Source organism: Cicer arietinum, chromosome 4 (genome assembly GCF_000331145.2).
Source record: "Cicer arietinum cultivar CDC Frontier isolate Library 1 chromosome 4, Cicar.CDCFrontier_v2.0, whole genome shotgun sequence".
Lineage (NCBI taxonomy): Eukaryota > Viridiplantae > Streptophyta > Magnoliopsida > Fabales > Fabaceae > Cicer > Cicer arietinum.
The window spans coordinates 2,221,398-2,241,890 of record NC_021163.2 but is presented as its reverse complement, the minus strand read 5'-3'; the positions used below and the strand labels follow the sequence as shown (position 1 = coordinate 2,241,890).

The 20,493-nt window shown below is 33.2% G+C and overlaps 2 protein-coding genes across 3 annotated transcripts; one reads left to right on the top strand and one right to left on the bottom strand.

Moving 5' to 3' along the window:
• The first annotated feature begins 6 nt into the window (after window positions 1-6).
• On the top strand, window positions 7-3,125 carry LOC101507383 (protein disulfide isomerase pTAC5, chloroplastic). The gene is made up of 6 exons (XM_004495238.3): window positions 7-541; window positions 691-786; window positions 969-1,097; window positions 1,455-1,695; window positions 2,659-2,696; window positions 2,796-3,125. Exons 1-6 carry the CDS (start codon window positions 536-538, stop codon window positions 2,889-2,891), a joined length of 606 nt encoding a protein of 201 aa, XP_004495295.3. The 5' UTR covers window positions 7-535; the 3' UTR covers window positions 2,892-3,125.
• Window positions 3,126-4,420: 1,295 nt separating this feature from the next.
• Window positions 4,421-17,655, bottom strand: LOC101514559 (uncharacterized). Of its 2 annotated transcripts, XM_012714317.3 has the most exons (19): window positions 17,031-17,655; window positions 16,482-16,592; window positions 16,230-16,286; window positions 16,000-16,076; window positions 15,712-15,811; window positions 14,621-14,694; window positions 13,568-13,677; window positions 13,379-13,482; window positions 12,439-12,492; window positions 12,290-12,345; window positions 12,153-12,191; window positions 10,605-10,746; window positions 10,289-10,473; window positions 9,389-9,456; window positions 8,030-8,102; window positions 7,250-7,311; window positions 5,892-7,122; window positions 4,765-4,961; window positions 4,421-4,669 (listed from the first exon to the last, which is right to left on the bottom strand). In XM_012714317.3, exons 1-19 carry the CDS (start codon window positions 17,109-17,111, stop codon window positions 4,632-4,634), a joined length of 2,859 nt encoding a protein of 952 aa, XP_012569771.1. In that variant the 5' UTR covers window positions 17,112-17,655; the 3' UTR covers window positions 4,421-4,631. The 2 variants fall into 2 exon arrangements, with proteins under 2 accessions (XP_012569771.1, XP_004495235.1); XM_004495178.4 differs by having other exon boundaries at window positions 4,421-4,961.
• Window positions 17,656-20,493: the final 2,838 nt, after the last annotated feature.

Sequence of the window (20,493 nt, the reverse complement as noted above, 5' to 3'; positions counted from 1 at the left end):
CTCTTTCACCAAAACCCTTCCACTTCTCAAACCTCATTTTCCCTCCTATAAATTCAACTCCCTCGTTTCTCACTGTTCCAATTCCGATCGCGAAGACCAGCGATGGCTCCGCGAAGAACAACGCTGGCTCCGAGAAGAGCAACGCTGGCTTCGCGAGGAGAATCGCTGGAATCGCCAACGCGATGAGCTTCTCACTCAAATCTCCGAACTCAAACTACAAATCGAATCCCTAGAGAGGCGAATTGTTTCTTCATCTTCTAGCGCGTCTTCCGTTTCCGACGCGGTTGCGAATGTTGCGTCGTTGTTGCAGGTGTTGAAGGATAAGAATCTGGTTCTTGAGAGTGGCTCTAGTCAGCGGAGGATTGTGTTTGAGGAGGAAGAGGGAGAGGAAACTGTAGATGTTGTTGAGCATGAAAAAGAGGAGAAGGAATCTTTGGAGCATGTAAAGGAGATTCTGGTTGTTGAGGAAGCTGCTGCTAGAGTTGAACAGAAGATTGTTTTGCGAAATGGTTCCGAAGGAGAAGAGGTTCGAGAGATGCAGGTTCGATTTCTGTTTTTCTTTTTTGTTAATTATAAATAATTATATCAGCTACTTCATGAATTTATGTGTTGTGATTTGCGTTTATGATGATGTAGTAGTTGCCATAGTTGGTGCATTGCAAAATCTTATTTTTGTGCTGAAATTTTTAGGAGGCATTGCTAAAATTGGGGTTTTACTCGGGTGAGGAGGACATGGAGTTCTCCATTTTCTCAAGTGGAACAGAGCGTGCTGTGAAGACTTGGCAAGTTAGTCTTTGTTTTGAATAATATATGAAACTTTGATGCGAAGAGAATAGTGATTGTCTTGGATTTAATTTTGTTATAAACTGATTATCTTAGTACTATAAGTATAGTGTTTTGTATATGCTATGCTATTTTTAGACTTTTTTATTTTCTTGGTTTGATGGGTATAATATATTGTTTAACAGGCTTCATTATGTATCTCTGAGGATGGGATTATGACATCTGAACTTCTTGAAAGGCTACATTTGGAGACAACGACTTTGGATACAGGCAATGCAAATGAAACCGTAAAATCTACTACTGTTTTTCCCAAGGTATGTTGGTTATATAACATGCACTTTTTGCTCTTTGAATGCTGAGAACATGCCATCATTTTTTGTTTGTTACTCTTAAATTTGTTGTACGAAAACAGTAGTAGCTTTAATCCCATTTTCTAGGGGATTGATCATAGTCTCGATGGAAATCTGAGTATGGAACGTAAGATATATGTAAGACCTCAACATATGAAATATATATTTTCTCTGGATTTTTTCAGAGCATGAATATTGGTTGTGATAGAGTTTAAAGGGGTTTTCACTAGTTGACAATTATGAAGGAAAAGTTCTTAAACAATGAAGATACAAAATAATAAACAGTTATATTTAAATCTTTTATCATTCTGTGAGTTCTAGGTAGTCGAAAATGGAGCTGCAGTTGCTTCTGTGACAGAAATTTCGGAAGTTCAGCAAAAAGTTGTGGGGAAAGTTGACAAAGGAACAGAATTATCACATCCAAGAGTTTTTCTCCTTGGAGAAAACCGGTGGGAAGAACCCTCAAGACTTCCTGCAAAGAATGCAGTTGATGGTGCCAAGAACAAGGACACAACAATAAAGTGCCTTCAATGTCGTGGAGAAGGTCGCTTGTTGTGTACAGGTATGTAATTGGCCTCATTTTTTAATGGAACCATCCATAATTTATGACCCTGTAAATAAACCAATGTCCAGGAAGACAAATCTCATTGTTTTCACTTTCAATTCAAAATATAAGCTCCAGTAAAGAAAGCAGTTTTTGAAAAGTAAATTGTATTGTAATTTTTTAGAGTACATTTTTTCCCCTAAACCTCATGCTGAACTGGTATCCATTTTATCATGTACCCGTTGTCCTGAATTCCTGTTTAGTGGAATTTAAACTTAGTCTTAGGTAGCAATACAGTGTCATGCATGCATGCATCAAATTAGTGGAGGATTGCACTGCTGGGAGAAATATCCTGATATTGATATTTTAAGGTCAGTCTAAGGGCTCTACCATCATAGTATAATTCCTTCCTTAAGTAAATTTGTTCATTTGCGATCTTTGATTTCCCTGGGGTGGTTTGGTTCTTCCTGCCGGAGCTCCTCGTACTCTAGATTTTTGTGAAGTCTGTTTATTTTTCTTCACAATATCAGCTTGTTGACAAGCCTCCCCAAATACCTATTCACCTTAGTTATTTGTTTACCTCAAGAAAAAAAATCATGTGAACCTTGGCCAATCCCACTCATATTGGCTTTAGTAGAGATTTGATTCATAGACCATTGGAAAATCAACAATATTCTTAGAGTTTAGTTTGACGTGGTAATGGCTATCGAATGGATTTGGAATCAGAATCATGATAGTAGTAACCGTAACAGCGCGTCCAATACTCCATTGAAGCTGTGGGAGATGCGGTCGGTGGTTTCTCCTCACATTCAGGTCTTCATAATCATAAATAATAAACATTACATGGAAAATCATGAGGACAGTTTCCGAGAGATTTACATATTTATTATACTGGTTTCCTAAATATATTATTTATGATAAACGTTGGAAATCCTCCATATATCTCAATTCTCAAGTCAACTTTGGTTTCTTTGATTGCAGAATGTGATGGAACTGGTGAGCCAAATATTGAACCTCAAGTAAGGAATAATTATGCTATTTATGAAATTTAACTTTTGTAGTTTACTGTTTTGTGTTGCACAAGCTTTTTAAGCTTACAAATGAGATCTGTGATGCAGTTTATGGAATGGGTGGATCAGGGTACAAACTGCCCATATTGTGAAGGCCTAGGGTATTCAATTTGTGATTTATGTGGAGGGAAAACAATGGTGTAGCTACGACTTATTTGGTCATCATTTCGTACTGGTATCTATTCATCAATATCGATGTATCTCAAAATCTTGTATATCAATATTAGTTTATTTATTACTTTCTGTTCCTGATTGTACAGAAAGATATTTAATTCAAAGCTACACCAGAGTGAACATTAGAGCAATTATCAAAACAGTATAGCTAATAATCAAAACCGAGAAATAGAAATTTAATCATGTTAGAGGGTTTGGAATGAAGAGTTTTGTGTGTCATAGCTAAGTTTATATCAGTTTATGTTTTGAAAATAGTCTCATCACTTTTGACAAAAACCTGTTTTAAAACTGTATGGGCCCGTTTGTTTTAAAAACAAATTGAAATAATTTTTATAGTATTTTATCTTTTTATTATAATATTTTAAGTAAAGAAATTTAAGAAAAAATGTCAAATAAAAAATTGATTTAAATAGTATATCTTTAAATATGATTTTAAATATTTATCTATTATCTACAATTTTGTTTTAGATAATGAAATTTTAAAAAATGATTCAAATAAAAAATTATTTTGAGAAGCTCTTTATTAAAATTGTTTTTCATATATATTTTTTTTAAATATAATTTTTTCATGTTAAAATCTTTATTAATGAATATTTAAATTATTGAATGACAATTATTTTTTTTAATTAATAATAAATGATTTTTTTTAAAATAAATTTTAACATAAATTGTTTTTAAAAATATATAATGAAAATCACTTTTTAAAATTTTTAAACAAACAGATCAATAATCCGTTCTTCTAATCATATTTAAGTATGCTTCTCTTGAAGAAAAATGTACTTTCTAAATTCTAGGTTCATTTGAATTTTTTTAAAAATCAAAATTAATTTAGTTTGAAGTCTTCATTTATTTTTGTAATTTCTAGATGTCGCACTTGCTGTCAGATAGTTTTTTCACTTATTTCTGTCCGCACTTGGTGTCGTACACTTTATTTCTACCATCACGGTCTGTAGGTACTTTACACCACCACTATCAATATCCTTGAAAATTACAGAACCGTAAGAAAAAGGGAAATAACGACACCTAAAGCTAAGGAAACATACGATTAACAGTGTAATACGATTTGAGCTTATTAAGACCGAGGTTATATAATAGCAGCAGATGGAGACTATGCTGGTTAGAATGTTTCAAAATTGTTTGCATTCTTCAGTATTATTTGAAGAACAGGAAATATATAAAATTATCAGAAATTGTCATTTCACACTGCATCGCATGTCTTAAAAATATGACGTAAAATCAATCAATCATTTTTTTTGAACAAATACATTTTGAATAATTAAATTCATGACATTGATATCGAGGTTCCGATGACCAGATCGTCTAGAAACCAATCTTTGCTAACTCAATTAATGAAAAATTTAAATTCAACACGAAATAATTGAGCTTTTGCTTCATGCTTTAGCCAAAAGTACCCTCAAAGGAGACTTGCTAGAAGGAATGTGAAAAATATAACCTGAGTTCTGAAATAAATAATCCATGATAATATGACAAGTGATACATGACATGACAATTTGCACATTTCAATTGAGTTTCAACAATAATGTTGTGGTTCATCCTGCGATTTACTTAAATTATATTTTGGGAACTTTAGTACATAAGAATATACAGTTACAGTAAAAGGTATCTACAATGTTTGAACTTACAGGCTATTTATTATTACAAGTTACAACCGACCCCTGGCCCTTGGCCACCATTGTTGACGCTTCTCTATTAAAGGGTTGGGTTAGGAACAATGTGAAGAATTTTACCTATACAAAATTTTCATGTGCTCATGTTAACAATCAGCAAGCACAATGAAACACAGAATTGCTAAAGCATTTTGTTTTCGCAATCTTTCTCACACCTGGTTCGTTATGAGGGAATCCTCCACTAACAGGAGATAGGTGGATTCTGTCCATGAAGTTAATTTTAGGGGCCTCAAGTACCGCCTTTGGCAGAGTTAATGCATATTGCATACCCCAAATTGACAGTGGCCTCATATATATGAGGGACCGGTAATGCCCGTCAATTGTGAATGCCTCTGGAGTCTGAAACCAGTATCTGTTATGGGAGAAAGGATTAATATCTTAATAGAGAAGGAATAACTTCATATAATGTAAAAGACTTGCAAATTACACCAGCCAAGAACTCAAGGAAAATAATTTTCATCAATCCAATCATTTGAATAAAATTCATTACTATGTTAAATAAAAAACATACAATCAAATAATTGAAATTTCTTGCACAGGAAAAATGCTAGAGTTAATTTTAACATACAGATGCACACAAGCACAATATGCATGAAATGCACCAATCTAATAGCATTTATAAGCACTATTCGGGGAAAAAGTTGTCCATAAATTTACGCATCATTTCAATTTACTAGATGCATTTATTATTATTTTTTCAAGCGTTCCTCTTATTAATACTACTAATTTATCATGAAATATGAAAAGTCAAGTTTGACACGTTCAACTACAAAAGTTAGTTTAGGAACATTTACACAAAGATTAAATTTATTAGCTACTTCTTAATATATGTGGAAAAAACAATAGATGCTTATAAAAAAAGACGGAGGTAGTAATAATTGGTGTAGAAGTAATTTTTTTAAGACATCCAGAAATCCTTCCTAATCATTTAAATAAAATATATTACCATCTAGAAATCCATCCTAATCATTTGAATTTATTACCATGTTGAATAATAAAATATATTACCATCTAGAAATCCTTCCTAATCAATCATTTGAATAATCCTTCCTAATCATTTAAATTTCTTGTGAGAAAAATGGTATAGTTTAACATACAAATGCACAATATGCGTGAAGTACACCAATCTAATTGCATATTTTGTGACATGGACAAATAATCATTGGTGTAGGAGTAACTTTTTTCAAGACATCTAGAAATCCTCCCTACTACATACACAACAAGAAAAGGAATGCACATGAAACACAAACAATCATTGATGGCAGGGGACATAAGAAGTTACCCGTATCCATCTTCTGACCAGCCTGCTAGAAATATACCCTCAGCAGTTTTGAAGGCCTCCTCTTCCATTCCTGCAAGTATCATCGTTGCTGCGACACCGTAGGTTACACCCGTCCATATTTCTCGAGACTGCATACAAGTTTCATCCACCTTACCACTGGGATGCATGCCATTTACAGCACCCATCCTGCCTCCTTTAACTTTCATCACATTGAAATCAAAAACCTTCTGGAGAGAACTTTTGATCTTGAAATCATCGAAAAGAGAGGGCAACCCTGAGGATGATGTATACCATTGCCCAGCCAATTGATCGGCTTGAATGGATTTACTGTTACCACTTGATCCGCTGTCATAGTTAAAATAAGAACCATTCCACAGCTTTTGTTCAAATACTGGCTTAGCCTTCAGAAACTTCCTTTTGCATGTTTCCGCAAAATCTCTGTCACCTAGTTCAATGGCCATTGCAGCTGCAGCTTGAAGAGCAGCAAGCCAAAGACCACCACAGTAAGCACTTACACCATGGACTGTCCATGTGTCGTATGTTTGATCAGGGAAACCATCATTCTCAATAAGACCATCCGCATCTCTATCAAATTGTTCCATGTACTCCATTGCAGCACGGACCGCAGGCCACACATCGACTCCAAATTGCAAATCACCTGTTGCAGCAAAATCTCGATACACCTGAAGTACAAATTTTGGGTTAAGGTCCTTCCACTTACTAGTATCATGAATGTTATAAGCATTCATTTCATGCCATGGATCGTGCATCCCCAAATCATGTGGGACAGCCCCAAACACCTTACGAATTCCCCAGTTTCCCTCTGCCAGAAACTTTACTTTTCTTCCATCTTCACACAGGACAGCTTGAGCAAACTCACGCTGTATATTTAATTCAATACGAGGAAAGAGCATAAGAAGCGCAAATGAAGCATAGAAGTGCACATCATATGTGCACCACATGACATATTCTACACCTTCCAAGTACAAGAACCTCCCAGCATCATCATTATCATCATCATATTGTAGGTTCTTCATTGTTGAAGAATACCGAGTGTCAGTGAAGTTTCCTTTTATGAGAGTGTTTGCAGATCCATTTTCATGGGATATATCTCTATAATTTTTTTCATCCACATGATTATGGGATTCAGTTATTCCGACTACTGCATTTTCTGACTCTTTTACCTGATCTTGTTGGCTATTCTTCATATTTGAAGACAGCAAAGGAGTGTCTGCCAGAAGGATCAAAGCAGTATTAATGATCTCTAAAAAGACTAAACTGACAATAAATGGCTCATATGATAAACCAGAAATTCATTGAATCTAAACTGCAATGCAATAAGTTTATATTATACTTACCAATCCAAATTGTTCCTCCAGCAACAAGAAAGTAGAGTTCATTAAATAATGTAAACTTGTACCTGTAAAAAGAAATCTTAAATACGCTGTCTATTTTCTCCTAGCCAACAAAAGGGATTGTAAGAAGGGCTAAATAGATAGAAGATAGCTGGATAAATAAGTGTAGAGAATATAAGAGAACTCTAAGAAAAACCATAGATTATATTCCTTAAAAGTTAGTTTATGAAGAAACACAATGGTTTCGTTAATCCATGCAACTGACTCAACCAAGTTGTAAAAAAAAAAACTCATTGCTGTTGAATTACCTATCTTTTACAGGCAGGACAAGATACAAAAGAGTATGAATACTCATGCAAACGGTAAAAACAAAAATCATGTATATTTTACTAAATCATACTAGGCAGCTGATGACTTGTTTAAATGTTTTGTCATAACATTTGATTTATGGGTCTTAAACCTTCAAACATATAAGATTGATTAATATAACAAAACATGCATGGAACATCTTTGTTTGAAATGTAACATTACATGCCATCTATAGAATACAAGTGAAGTTTTCAAACAAGTCCAAATTGCAATGCCTTGAGGGGAAAAAATAAATAAACGAAAAGCTAAACATCAGCTAGAAAATACAAAGTTTTGCTTTATGCTATACGGCTAGATCTAAGATTAAAAGCTTAGATTTGATTCTAAAATAATAAAGTCACTAGGACTGACCTGTAACACAAAAAAACCAGGTGATGATTAAAAATATACTTCAATAGTTAGACTAAGAATTACCATTCAGGTAGCGACTCGTCCTTAAGAATAGGATTCTGCCATTTCTCAATCTCTTCTTCCCACCGTTTATAATCTGTTTAGAATCCAGAACAAAATATGATCTTTAAATGCTATAGAAAAAGTTTTCAAATCACTTCCAAAACATTCATATCTTGTTTTTTTTTTTTTAAATGTGATACAGTGTAATAGTAATGAAAGAAAACCACAGGAGGCTGAAGAATATAAATTGAAAAGGACAATGTTAAAATTCAGTGTATATTTTAATTATTCCTTGATTGTGCAACATCCTAGACTAATTGTTAGTAGTCCTAGTCAATACAATTTCCTAGTCATTGAATGTAACTATTGCAGCATCATTATAAATAAGAAGGTGTGTGATCTCATTAGGGACACAAGAAATACACAAATAACATATTTTTACATGGTATCAGAGCAGGTTCTGATTTTGAGACCCGTCTTTGTGTTTTACTACCGCTGTCGGTGGCAGCACCACCTTTTTTTAGTCTTTCAATTTTTTTGACTTCATACAGTCATCTGTCACCATCAACTGCGGCTGCCTTTCTAGCAATCAGCCACGACGCTACAGCTGGCCTCAAAAACACCGCCTTCACTGTGTGTTTCTCCAGTGACTTTTTTTTCTTCTTTCAAACACAATTGTGCTTTACACCAGCTGTCACTTTTTTTTTTTTTACTCTGTTACAGTTGTGCCAACACCAGCTGCCTCTTTTATAGTGCGCATCCAAAACCAACAAACACCGCCGCGCAATCCTCCGACGAGCACGACGGTGCTTCTCTCGTCGCCAACCAACATTGCACACGTTGTCACGCGTGTCCGTCTTCTCTATGTATGGGTCCCACACGCCTCCACCAAATTCATGGGTGAAAGCGCATGCACCTGTCTCCAGCCCCCTTCTGCAGGTCTTTTCATGATGTGGTAAGCAACCTCATTTTTCAACTCTCCGTTCCGCATTGTATCTGATGTTGTGAGAACTTAGTTTCAAGGACAAGGTGCCATTTGCTCAAACAATAATTTTATTCCCACCGACGATCAACCCGGTGGTGACTCTATTCCCACATATGAATCATATTTAGTGACTCATTTTTTTTTGTGAAAAAATGTTTTGATGTAACAAGCTTAAAGCATAGTAAACTTTATAGCTTGAGGGGGAGTGTTAAAATTCAGTGTATGTTTTAAATATTCCTTGATTGTGCAACATCCTAGGCTAATTGTTAGTAGTCCTAGTCAATACAATTTCCTAGGCATTGAATGTAATCATTGTAGCATCATTATAAATAAGAAAGTGTGATCTCATTAGAGACACAAGAAATACACAAATAACATTTTTACAGACAACCTACATGTCAGTGCATCATGAGCCAAGTCCACTGCAGCTCCATCAGAAGCCCCATAAAATTTTGTATATCTCCTGCAGTAAAAGAATTGAACGAATCTGATTTGATAGAACAAAAAATAGAGAACAAACATTGGGTTGTAGTTGTAGGTATATGCTGCATGTCTTGCAGCTTTTATTTAACAATTCCATACAAAGAGGCAACTCTAGCTGTTACCTTTCCCTCCTATGTCCTAACTCCCAAACAAAGCCTATGGGAATAACCACAGTCGTTTCAAAAGCGACGTACATGGAGACAATGGACTCTTACTATAACATATATGAAAATTTGGATGTCTAAATTTTGTATGCACTACCTGTTTAAATCGCAAGGGTTCTGTTGGAATCAGATGTAACAGATGGTTTTCAAAAACATTCTGCAAATCTAGGGCCAATTTGGTTTCACAAAACATCTTGTATACAAAAATGGCATCTTATTTCACTGTATTTTTTTCAAAAGTTATGTAGAAAACTGAAAACAACTTTATATTGTTTACACTGTTTCATGCACAAGACTTTGAAAACAGGAAACAAAGTAAAAAAACTTGACATTTTTAAAATTAAAACTGAACGAAAAATTAAATCAGAAAATGAAAACAAAAAATCAAAGCCAAAATGCCAATGCAACCTACTCAAAGGCACAGCTGCTCTACTAACAAAATAAAAATATCATTGAAATTTCCTCAAAGCCAAAATGCAACCTATGCCACTTTAGACATGGTAGTTTTTCTGAAACAGCTTTAGATATGGTAGTTAAAACACATTTGGATTGCATGGAGATGATATATCTTTTATTATTCAAGATATAGAAAAGTCGTCCAAGGATAACTATTAACTACCCAGAATATTAGCACATAACAATGATTACCTGTGGAAAGTGCTGCCTTTCACAAACTTTACTTTAGGAGACGACCATGCAAGACTAAATGCAACAGTACATTTTCCATGAGGTTCTACCCATGCAGAAGCTGAAACAGCAGCACATAGTGTCTCTCCAGGGGATGAGGGCATGCTGGGTCCAGAAGAGAAATTTTCCCGGTCAAATTGTCCATCCTTAATATACAACCATTTCAATTAGAACCAACCTGTATATTTTTCTTACTAAAAAAAATTTGGAAGAAGAAAATGGACATAGGTCATTGTAAATATCATCTAGAAACCACAAAAATACCAGTAAGTAGTACCTTCACCATTTTAGACCACATTTCTTTTGCTGTTACGCTACTTCCTTCAGACAGCCCAAAACATGGCAAAACAGAAACACTAACATTCTGTGTCTCACATGCAGCAATAGAAAAAGTCACAGGAGGGTTGTCTTTTGCTGTCCTGAAATATTCAATGACCTTAAGAATATATTCACCAAAATCATCATTTAAATAGCAGTTCGAAGAGAAGAAACCCAATTTCAAACAGGTGCAGGGTCACTAATATTCAGTTCTATATCTCATTATATACTTTTCAACGAATGTTCATTTTACATATTTTTGTGTTTTTAGTTTTGATAGATTATTTTCCAAAACAGATGTCTACAGACGTGCGCGCGCGCACAAAGCAAATGTTTGTATAGGAGTTTACAATTTTTCATATAAAATAACAGATTTATTCAATAAGCTTAACTTTTACGCATTTTGATTGCTGTTGACTATTTCATAGCTACTGGGAGAAAATGTATCCCTTGTAACCATTGGGGACACTGATTTGGTTTGTCCCATATAAAGCAATGCTGGTAATCTTCTAGATATTTATTTGCAACATTAGTCTGCCCATTCCGAGTATTTCTTTCAGATAGCTCTAGTCTGTAATCTAGACCGGCCCTAAGATTTGATTGGTCTCTGTACAACATCACACTCCCATCCTATTTCAAGAAAAACAACACATAGAGGGGGTTTCGAATCAGTGTGGACTAGAATCTCCTGATCAAGGTGCTCTTGAAATCCAATAAAAAATTCAATTTCGGAGCAAGACTTTCACCATTTGTACCACGTTAAAGCCTACTCTCCAACTCTATCAATGCTACCTCCTGCTGCACCATTGTCTAGCAGTCACACCACTTTCTTCATACCCTGTGGTCGTACCATGCTTCACTGATTTGGGTCAAGCATTTCGGCGCAAGACTTTCACCAATTGTACCACATTAAATGCTTCCCAACATTTCTTGCAACATAAGCTCAACCTCACTGTCAAGCATTGTCTCTGTTCCAAATCCTCTTCCAAACATCAATACAGGCTCTACAAGCAATTTCTATTTATAAATTTATAAAGGCTACCCCTTTGTTGGTTAATTACACTGTATGTAACTTTTATTTCTTCTTGCAAAGACCCTTTAACAAGCAGTTTACTATCTCATCCTAATATTGTGGACAAAACAAACCCTAAAAACACCATAACCTTTTACAACCACTTATAACTTAGTAGTAAAGAGATGGGAAGCCTAAAAACACCATCCCTAACAACAACTCATTTTGAAGATTCCAGCTTTTCTGATCTAATGATCATTATCTTAAACAAGTGGGATGGGAAGCTCTCAAACCCAACCAAACCTTAGTAGTTCAAGGAAAGGCATCTTTTAAGTTTATATCAAGCTCAGTTTGTTAATAAGGATAAGCAAGAGCTCCTTTAGTTAGACATTTCAGAACCCTGAACTCATTGAGTTTTTAAGCATTTGCAAATAACCTACAAAGAGAAATCTGCAAACCAACCGTCATATATAGCTATAAAGTTTGTTAACTTGCTTGTGATATAGAAGTACTCCGGAGACACCATCTTCAGCTCTGTGAATGAAAAATAAAAAATGAATTAAAATGTTTGCTTAAAGCCTATTCTAGATATATAAAGCAAACCTAATCAGATTTGAGAAGAAAAAATGTACATGAATGGTTCATTCACATGATCTCCTGACAAGTGAGAGTCTCCACCAATGGAATTCTGCATAAGATTAATATTGATGAATATTCATCTGTGTCAATTATATATATCTGACAAATGAAATCAATACTTCAGACAAAAATAATATCTTACCGCCCAAGTAAATAAAAGGCTGACTTTAGCTCTTTCCTTGCCAGTGTTTACCAACTACAAAAGAAACAAGTATAACTCTTCAAATCATGACAAAACATAGTGAAACTTAATACAGATGAATTACCCACATAGGTAGGCATTTAAACAATTTAGAGTCTGTCTATAATGAGTATTAATTACAAGAATAGTTAATAAGCATGTCTATAATGAGTAATAGCTACTTAACTATTTCAATGTGTGCGGTAAATCATTCAATTATAAAAAGTACTCCCTCCGGTCTTAAATATACAGAAAGTTTGGTCAACAAAAGTTGATGTATTTGGTCCAAATTATATTTAGGACTGGAGAGAGTATTCACCAACATTGCCAAACAATAAAGAATTGATTCTCAACAATTGCCATACATAACATGAATATGAACCAACAAAGTTGTTGTTGTAATGAATTCTATAAAACACGGTAGCTCAAATAGAAGACTTAGCCATAGAGGGAACTTTGGTCTTCCAAAGGGATTTATAAAATTGGAGCATGCCTCAAATCAATAAGAAAATGAGTAAGAAAGAAGGACTATGCAAAAACATGTCAAAAGGATCGAAGGAATTAAGTCAAACGGAAGCAAGTGACTTGTAACAAGTAACAACCACACATCTTTATACAATGCATCCAACCCAATTTTTCATGAATAGGCCAAACATATCCAAGTGAATTGCAGTTCCATAACCGAGGATACTATAGTAGAAGTTATGCTACTTTGAAATAGACTAAGAGAAACATCTAATCATGATTTTCAATTTAGAAAGCTAACAGAAGCTACCGGTCTGCACTTTGTTTACAATAATATAACAGACTTTTTTAAAACTGCAAACAATAGTAACAGAATCAGCCATTCCCTTTTCTAACAATTGAATTTAACCAACAATAGTTGAAGAAAAGTAATCACCGTATAGACAAAAACAGCTGCGGGTAGACTGCTTTCTCTGTAATTATGTGGTATGAAAGGGGATATCTGCCGGCATGATATTTTTAGTTCTGGGTCTGGCTCACCTAAAAATATGGAAACTTCTATTACACAAGTATTTGTAAGGATCACACACATTTAGCAATATAAGAACTAAAAATATGAAGATACCATCATAAACGGTCCAAGCTCTTGGAAACAAAGCATGATAAGTTGAGTGCTGGCCATTTAGATTCCATCCCCATGATGATATACCCTGTTCATCAGCTTTCCTGCTGGATCTGAGACAAAAAACATGAGAAATGAGTCCATGTATATCCGATGTGCCGTGATTTTATAATTCTGATATAAAGCCCAGACACCTCTTGGATTAGGCATGTCGTCGTGTCCAACACCCCTACGACCCCTCAAACAAATGTTCCAAAAAGTAACTCTTTTTAAATGCACATATATATTTTTTATTCTCAATTTAATTTTTTTTATAAATAATGTTCTTGTATTATTTTATTTTATTTGAAATAGTCAATGTTAGTATTTAGTTGTTAATTTTTGTTAGAGGGAGGAGTTGAAACCATGACCTCCTTGTCATTCCAACTCCACCAAACCACCATATTTATTTAATTATATCATAAATAAATAAATAAATATATTTGTATGTATCTGTGTTGATGTCTTATGTTTTGGACATTAGCAGGGTCGACTTGCCTGTGTCATGTCAGGTATTTGGGTCGGAGTTTGTGCTACATATTTCTTATGATTATTTGTGGAGTCTTTTTTAGTGATTAAATAAACTAGACTCCGCATTTATATTTTGGATTAAAACGGGTCTTCACACTTTTAAATGTATAATATTTAGACAAATAATTATTTAATTAATATCAAATTCCATAAAATTTATATAAACTGTTCACTGTATTATACAAAGAGCTATATTCGATAAAGATACTGTATGGTTTAAATAAATGTTTTGCTTTCAATTTAATTACCTATTTTTATTTGTAATGACAAAAATGGAACATTGTTTTTGTCTAGTTTCCCTATGCTCAAATATATGCACACAGAAACTCTGAAAACAATTATTTTACCAATAGTGAAAACAATGTAACATTTTTTTAATAAGTGAAAACAGGAAATGGAAAAAAGAAAAGCAAAAAAAAAGGTTTTTAAACCCAAATAGGTCCTTATATTTAAGAAAGACAGCTTTCCAAAATTAATCTTTCTTACCCTAAACCTTCATGCTGTCCAGGAGCCAAAACTGATGCGAAACTTTTGTTTCCTCCATCTCTACTGACAAAAATCTGCAATTGAAGTAAACAAACCAGATAATCTGAATATAAGCTACAGTTACAAATGACCATAAACAGTGAATAAATATCATTCCAGGTTACAGGGGAATAAACCATAGGCGTTACCTCTACAAAAAAAGAACCCCCATTCCCCCCAACTCATAAAAAAATCCTCATAAATAGAAGGAAAAGATACCCACAGATGGTTTTATCTTGATCGTATGTGTGAACACTATTTATGAAGCAAAATATATGCAAAGTAGTAACTAGTGAAACTAAAAACAAAGGTTTGCACTTCTATTTTTCTTCTTTGGACAAAAGCTCTTGGCACTATCTCATCAAGTAGAAACATCAATACTAATGAATTAAGATGCTCAAATACCAGCCAAAACCCAATAGAATTGAAATTAATTCACTACTATCCATATTTCTTTTTCCATAACACTGACTCCCCCACGTTGTCTATCTTATTTTTAGATTTGTTCCAAATTATGATGAGATTCGTAACCATTTTATATGATGAATTTCAGAATGTTATCATCATATGCTGATTAGAATTGCAATGTTCTTGGACATCAAAACAAATATCTAGACTAAAATACTAATTTGTAATATTTACCCAGCATTTGCTGACTCTAATCTCAAATCTCAGCCCAACAATACCTTTGTTTTGGTGGGGATTTAAATAATTATACTTGAGAGGATTTTCATGTTTCTTTGAACTTTTTCCTTACCTTCTTTAGATAGCTTATGGGCTAATATTAGTTGCTATCTACAGAGGCATTAACTTATTATAACATGCATTTATACGATTCTATGTGCAAAATTACATTATATTTTAATTTTAGTTTTATATAAATCACTTCTAAAGATACATTCTAAACACATCGGGAAAATTATAATAAGATAATCAAGGAACTAAATGAACATATTTATATGTATCAATTGAACAAAATATAAGTTCATATAAAGCCATACAATTAGAGAAGAGTATAGCAGGCCGATAATACGTGGAAAAACAGGACTTACAGAGAACTGGTTGGCCATGACAGGTGATGGTTCACATACACCAGGAACGATTTGCCATTGTCTGAACTCACCTCTAAATCCTCTTGATATGCTGCCACTCCTGCGTAGGTATATAATCACATCAAACCAGTACAAGAAAAAAGAAAAGGCTTACCTTTTCCCAAATATTGCTACAGAAGGCCAAGGAAAAACGTCTTTGTAAAGAATAACACATTAACCATTTGAATGGTATACAAGATTAACCAGTCAAGTGATCAATTGGAAGCTTTTAATTCGGCTATGACATACCCCATCCCTCCAAGTGGAACCCCTTGAGATGCAGATGGCTTGCAACTTTCTCGAGTGAAAGGATCTATAGGTGCTTTCTGCAGAATTCAAGCCAACAAACTGAAGTCATGAATCTCTACTTTCAACATAGTTATCCAATACAGGTTTATGAACTCTTCATTTACATATCACAATAAAACACACACGAGAGAAATTGATGACCAAAGGTTGGAGGAGAATTTTAAATTTACCCTTCCATGAGAAGCCTCTTCCCTAACATATGACCACATGCGTATACCTAAACGAACCTGGGATTTCAATTTTCAATAGATAGTTAGGCAACATAGAGAGACGTGAATTTAAAATTATGAAGAAAAAAATGGCATAAAGCACGCTATATTAGTGCTTAATAAGCATATGGAAAGGATTCCAATATATTAAACTAGTAAATCCATGTTATAACTTGCTATCTAGAGAGAGATCAAGAAATAGAAATCACTTACCATCTTTATAGCTTCCGTAAAAGTTACTCTAAATTCTTTAAGAAGATTGGCATGACTATTTAATCTCCTTCTCCAAGCTTGTTCAGGCGGAGCAGCACTATCCAAATCAAACTGCAAAAAGCGATGCAAGGTACACATATTATGAGGAGCTACAAAATTATTCATTCAATTCAAAGTTGTTTCCTTCTTCCTTTCATTTTCCTCCTACCATGGTAATAGGCAGCTAATCTATTCCTCGAAGAAAACTCAACATTCCAAATTCAAAGTTTCAAATCACAAGGAAACGCAAACTATTCATACAAAAAAATACAAGCTACAAATTTTTAGCGATTTAAGAAAATAAAATTACAAATAAAAAAAATAAAAATAAAACACGAGATTCGGTCTTGATGGAATAATCAAAAGCTACAAGCAACAAACACTGAACAACTTAGGAAATGAAATAAAATAAAATAAATCATTGAATTTCTCAGTGAACTAAATAACTAACATAAGCTTATTAACAATCAAATAGGCAAAAGAGAATTTAAATATCATAGCATAACATACCAACTGTAAAGTGGATTTACTGATATACTCTTCAGTAGGCCACGAATTCTTTCTACAATGAAAAATGTTGCCGGTAACCATACTTCCAAAATCTCTATATCCACAACACAGATTACAAAATCCTACTCCAAGAAAAGATCAACCGAAAAGAACAAAAATAGTTATCTGAAACAGATCCTCATCGATATTCAACTCAACAACCGCGTCTGATAACTTCTCTTATTCAATCCAATCCAAACAAGCATAGCAAGATTCGAATTATGAAATATCTAAAACAAATTATTCAAAAAAAATTGGACCTAGGTTTGTAAGACTTTGGTGACGATTATGAAAGCAGAATCTATAAAATCAAGGAAGAGAAAGAAGATAAAAAAAGTGTGTGTGAAGTTGTAGTGGAAGACGAAAGAGATCGAAGCTGTTAGTGAGATATTCGATTGGGTGAAGAGAGAATGATGCGTGGCGAGATGAAGAATAGCCGTCTGTACCACCGAGTCAGCGTGACTCACTCTCGTGTACTGAGTTATTTATTACCAACTCGGAGGAGAAAGAAAGAACGAAGTGAGAGAAATGTAAATAGAGAAGGCTAATGGTGGATGGACGGACCACTTCGTATGTTCGCAATCGCAATAACTCATCACGACTTTTAAAGTTAATTTTATGAAATACTCATCTCACACTAATTGATATATTTTCTAATTGGTAAAAATATTTTATATTTATTTATATATTTTTTTTAATATGTATGAAATGATGTTTAATTATTTTAGAAACGAAAGAAATAATATTTTTATACATTAATTAAAACAATTATTTAATTGATAAAAAAAATAAAAAAATAGGTTTCTTAGAATTTAAGTTATTGAATTATTATCTGTAAAACGCTATATTAAATAGAATCGTAAATTTATTTTAAAAATATTAATTGTTTTAAGGAACTTTTGTCCTGCACTTCTGTTGCACCTTAAAAATTTCTATTAACTCTCTATTATTGTCTTGGCCAACGCCATTTTATTCCTCGTTTTTCTCTCTCTCAATAGTAATATAGTAATTAATTAAGTTTATTATTCGCGTGTGAACAGCTTCTGTTTGGATTGAAGTTTACTACACTATTGTCTGTTTCTTTCCTTCTCATCAGGAGTCTTAAATAACGGTCCACTTTGACGTCCGTATTGTACCCTTTAATTTACTTTTCTAATTGGAAAAACATGGGAGTTAGCAAGGGCATTTATAAAAAAATATTTTGCCATAATTGGACTTTATTTCTCTATTTTAATCAATTAATGAAATATGAAACTTGTAGTATTTTATTCAAATCTTTTAATTAAAAATGATAATGTGATATATTTTCAATAATATAGCATATAATAAAATGATTAATACTTATGAAATCGCAATAAATTTTTAAAAAATTATACTTTTAACTTCAATTTTTTTTTTTGTAATTTAATTAATGACATGTGAATAATTAATGCATCTAAATAGTTTGAAAATTAAATTATATCATCAAATCGTCCTTTTTTTTATTTTTAAATTTGAAGAAGGGTGTTGACTTTTAAAATAGATTGACTATTCCGTTAATTGATAAAAATAGTTGAACTAAAATTGCAATTGTACGAAAATATTTTGATATATAAATTTAAGAATTAATTGTGTTTTTTATCTTTGTAATACAAGATCAATTTTATTGTAGTCCCTATAAAAATTATTACTTTTATTTCATCCCTGAAATATCATATGTTTCTTTTTTTTATAATACTAAAATAAGCATTTCGATTCACTGTTCACAGTATATATTTTGATGCACATTTATTTTCCTTGCATATATGTAATGTAATGTGATGGTTCATCAAATCAAACTCACAAAGTCGAGTTGATTTGTTCTAATTTCAAATTAGAATGGATGGGTGCCGTCAAAAGTAGAAAAACAAATACAATATAATTGTTGTTACATATATAAAGCGCGCGACTCAACATAAAGCTTCATTCTTTACCTTAATATTCATGCATGTCTCGTTCTTTCCCAAAACCTTCACCAATCAGCTTCAAACTTCATTCACTGAGACCCATCTTCTCATCCTCATTAATCGAATAACTGAGTACTAGCCAATTAAATAATTTGTTCATGAAAACATAATCCAAATTAGAAATAAAAAACAATGTGAAAGATATACATAGCCATAGTGTCAAGAACAAAAATAAGGAGAAGTATGATTGCGATAGGACAAAATAGCTTTTTGTAATATAATGGATAGTTCAAGTGCAAAAAATAAGGAGAAGTAAAAAATGTTTGAAACTAGGAGAATAAATATTCACAAGCGTTATTTGTGTGTAAAATTTTAGTTAAAGAACCAAATTGATTTTGAACTTCCATGTAGAATCCTTGAAAGCTATTAAAAAATTAATAACGATGTTTCATAAAAAATACTCAAGTGCAATGAAAAAAGTCATCAATGGGAGTAACAAGATAACAATGACCCAAAATTGAATAGACATAGTTATAATTCCAAATATCAAAATGATTGAAGTAGAATGTGACAAGTTTATTTTATTGATACATAAGTACGAAATATATATTTTCTTAAGCAAAATGATTGACATTCAAAAGACAAAATTTTAAAAAACTAGGGATCATAAAATGCATCTTATTAAGATTAAGGTGGCAACTGACATCGGCGTTTATGGACAAAGGTTTAAGAGACAACAAAGACACACGCGACAAGTAGTGAAATGTGATATAATTCTTCATACTAATGTCTTGCTCCAATTGTATGTCGTTCATGAATATAAATATAATAATTAACATATATAGTTGAGTAATCAAAGGTGTAAGTGATTTTACTAATGGATATTAAATTAAAAGGACAACGAGGAACATAAAGTAAAAATCTAGTGAAAGGTTGGGAAAGGGGTGTGTTTGACCCTTGACCTTGAACTTTTGATTTTTGAATAATCTGCTAAGATGACAATTGGCAAAAAGTTAGAGTAAGATATGGAAGAGAAATATATTTGTAGTAGTCTTGTGGTTAAAAGCATAAAATTCAAGTATTTAGTGTCAAAGAGATGAGTACTAAGAAACAAAAGGAACAAGATTACCAAACTAAACAACGACATCAATCAATGAAATGGGCTGATGAGCTGCTTTGAATCACAGAAACTCATTGTAATTAGCGGATAAAATAATGTTTTCCTCAATGGAGGTAATCAACTTCAATATGACAATAATGACTGTTTATAGGTGAAGCAAGAACGATGACAATAATGGCACCCGCAACCTTCATTATGTCCACCACAATGAGTAGAATGAGAGACGAGAGTAGAGGAATCAATACGAGAGATGGAGAAATGAATGAATAAATAATGAGTCTCAGGTCACGACAATTTTCACTAATTGTCAGTACATTGAGTGGGTTCATATAAAATTTGGTTGTTACACATCAAATCATGACTAGATGGCAGACCATCA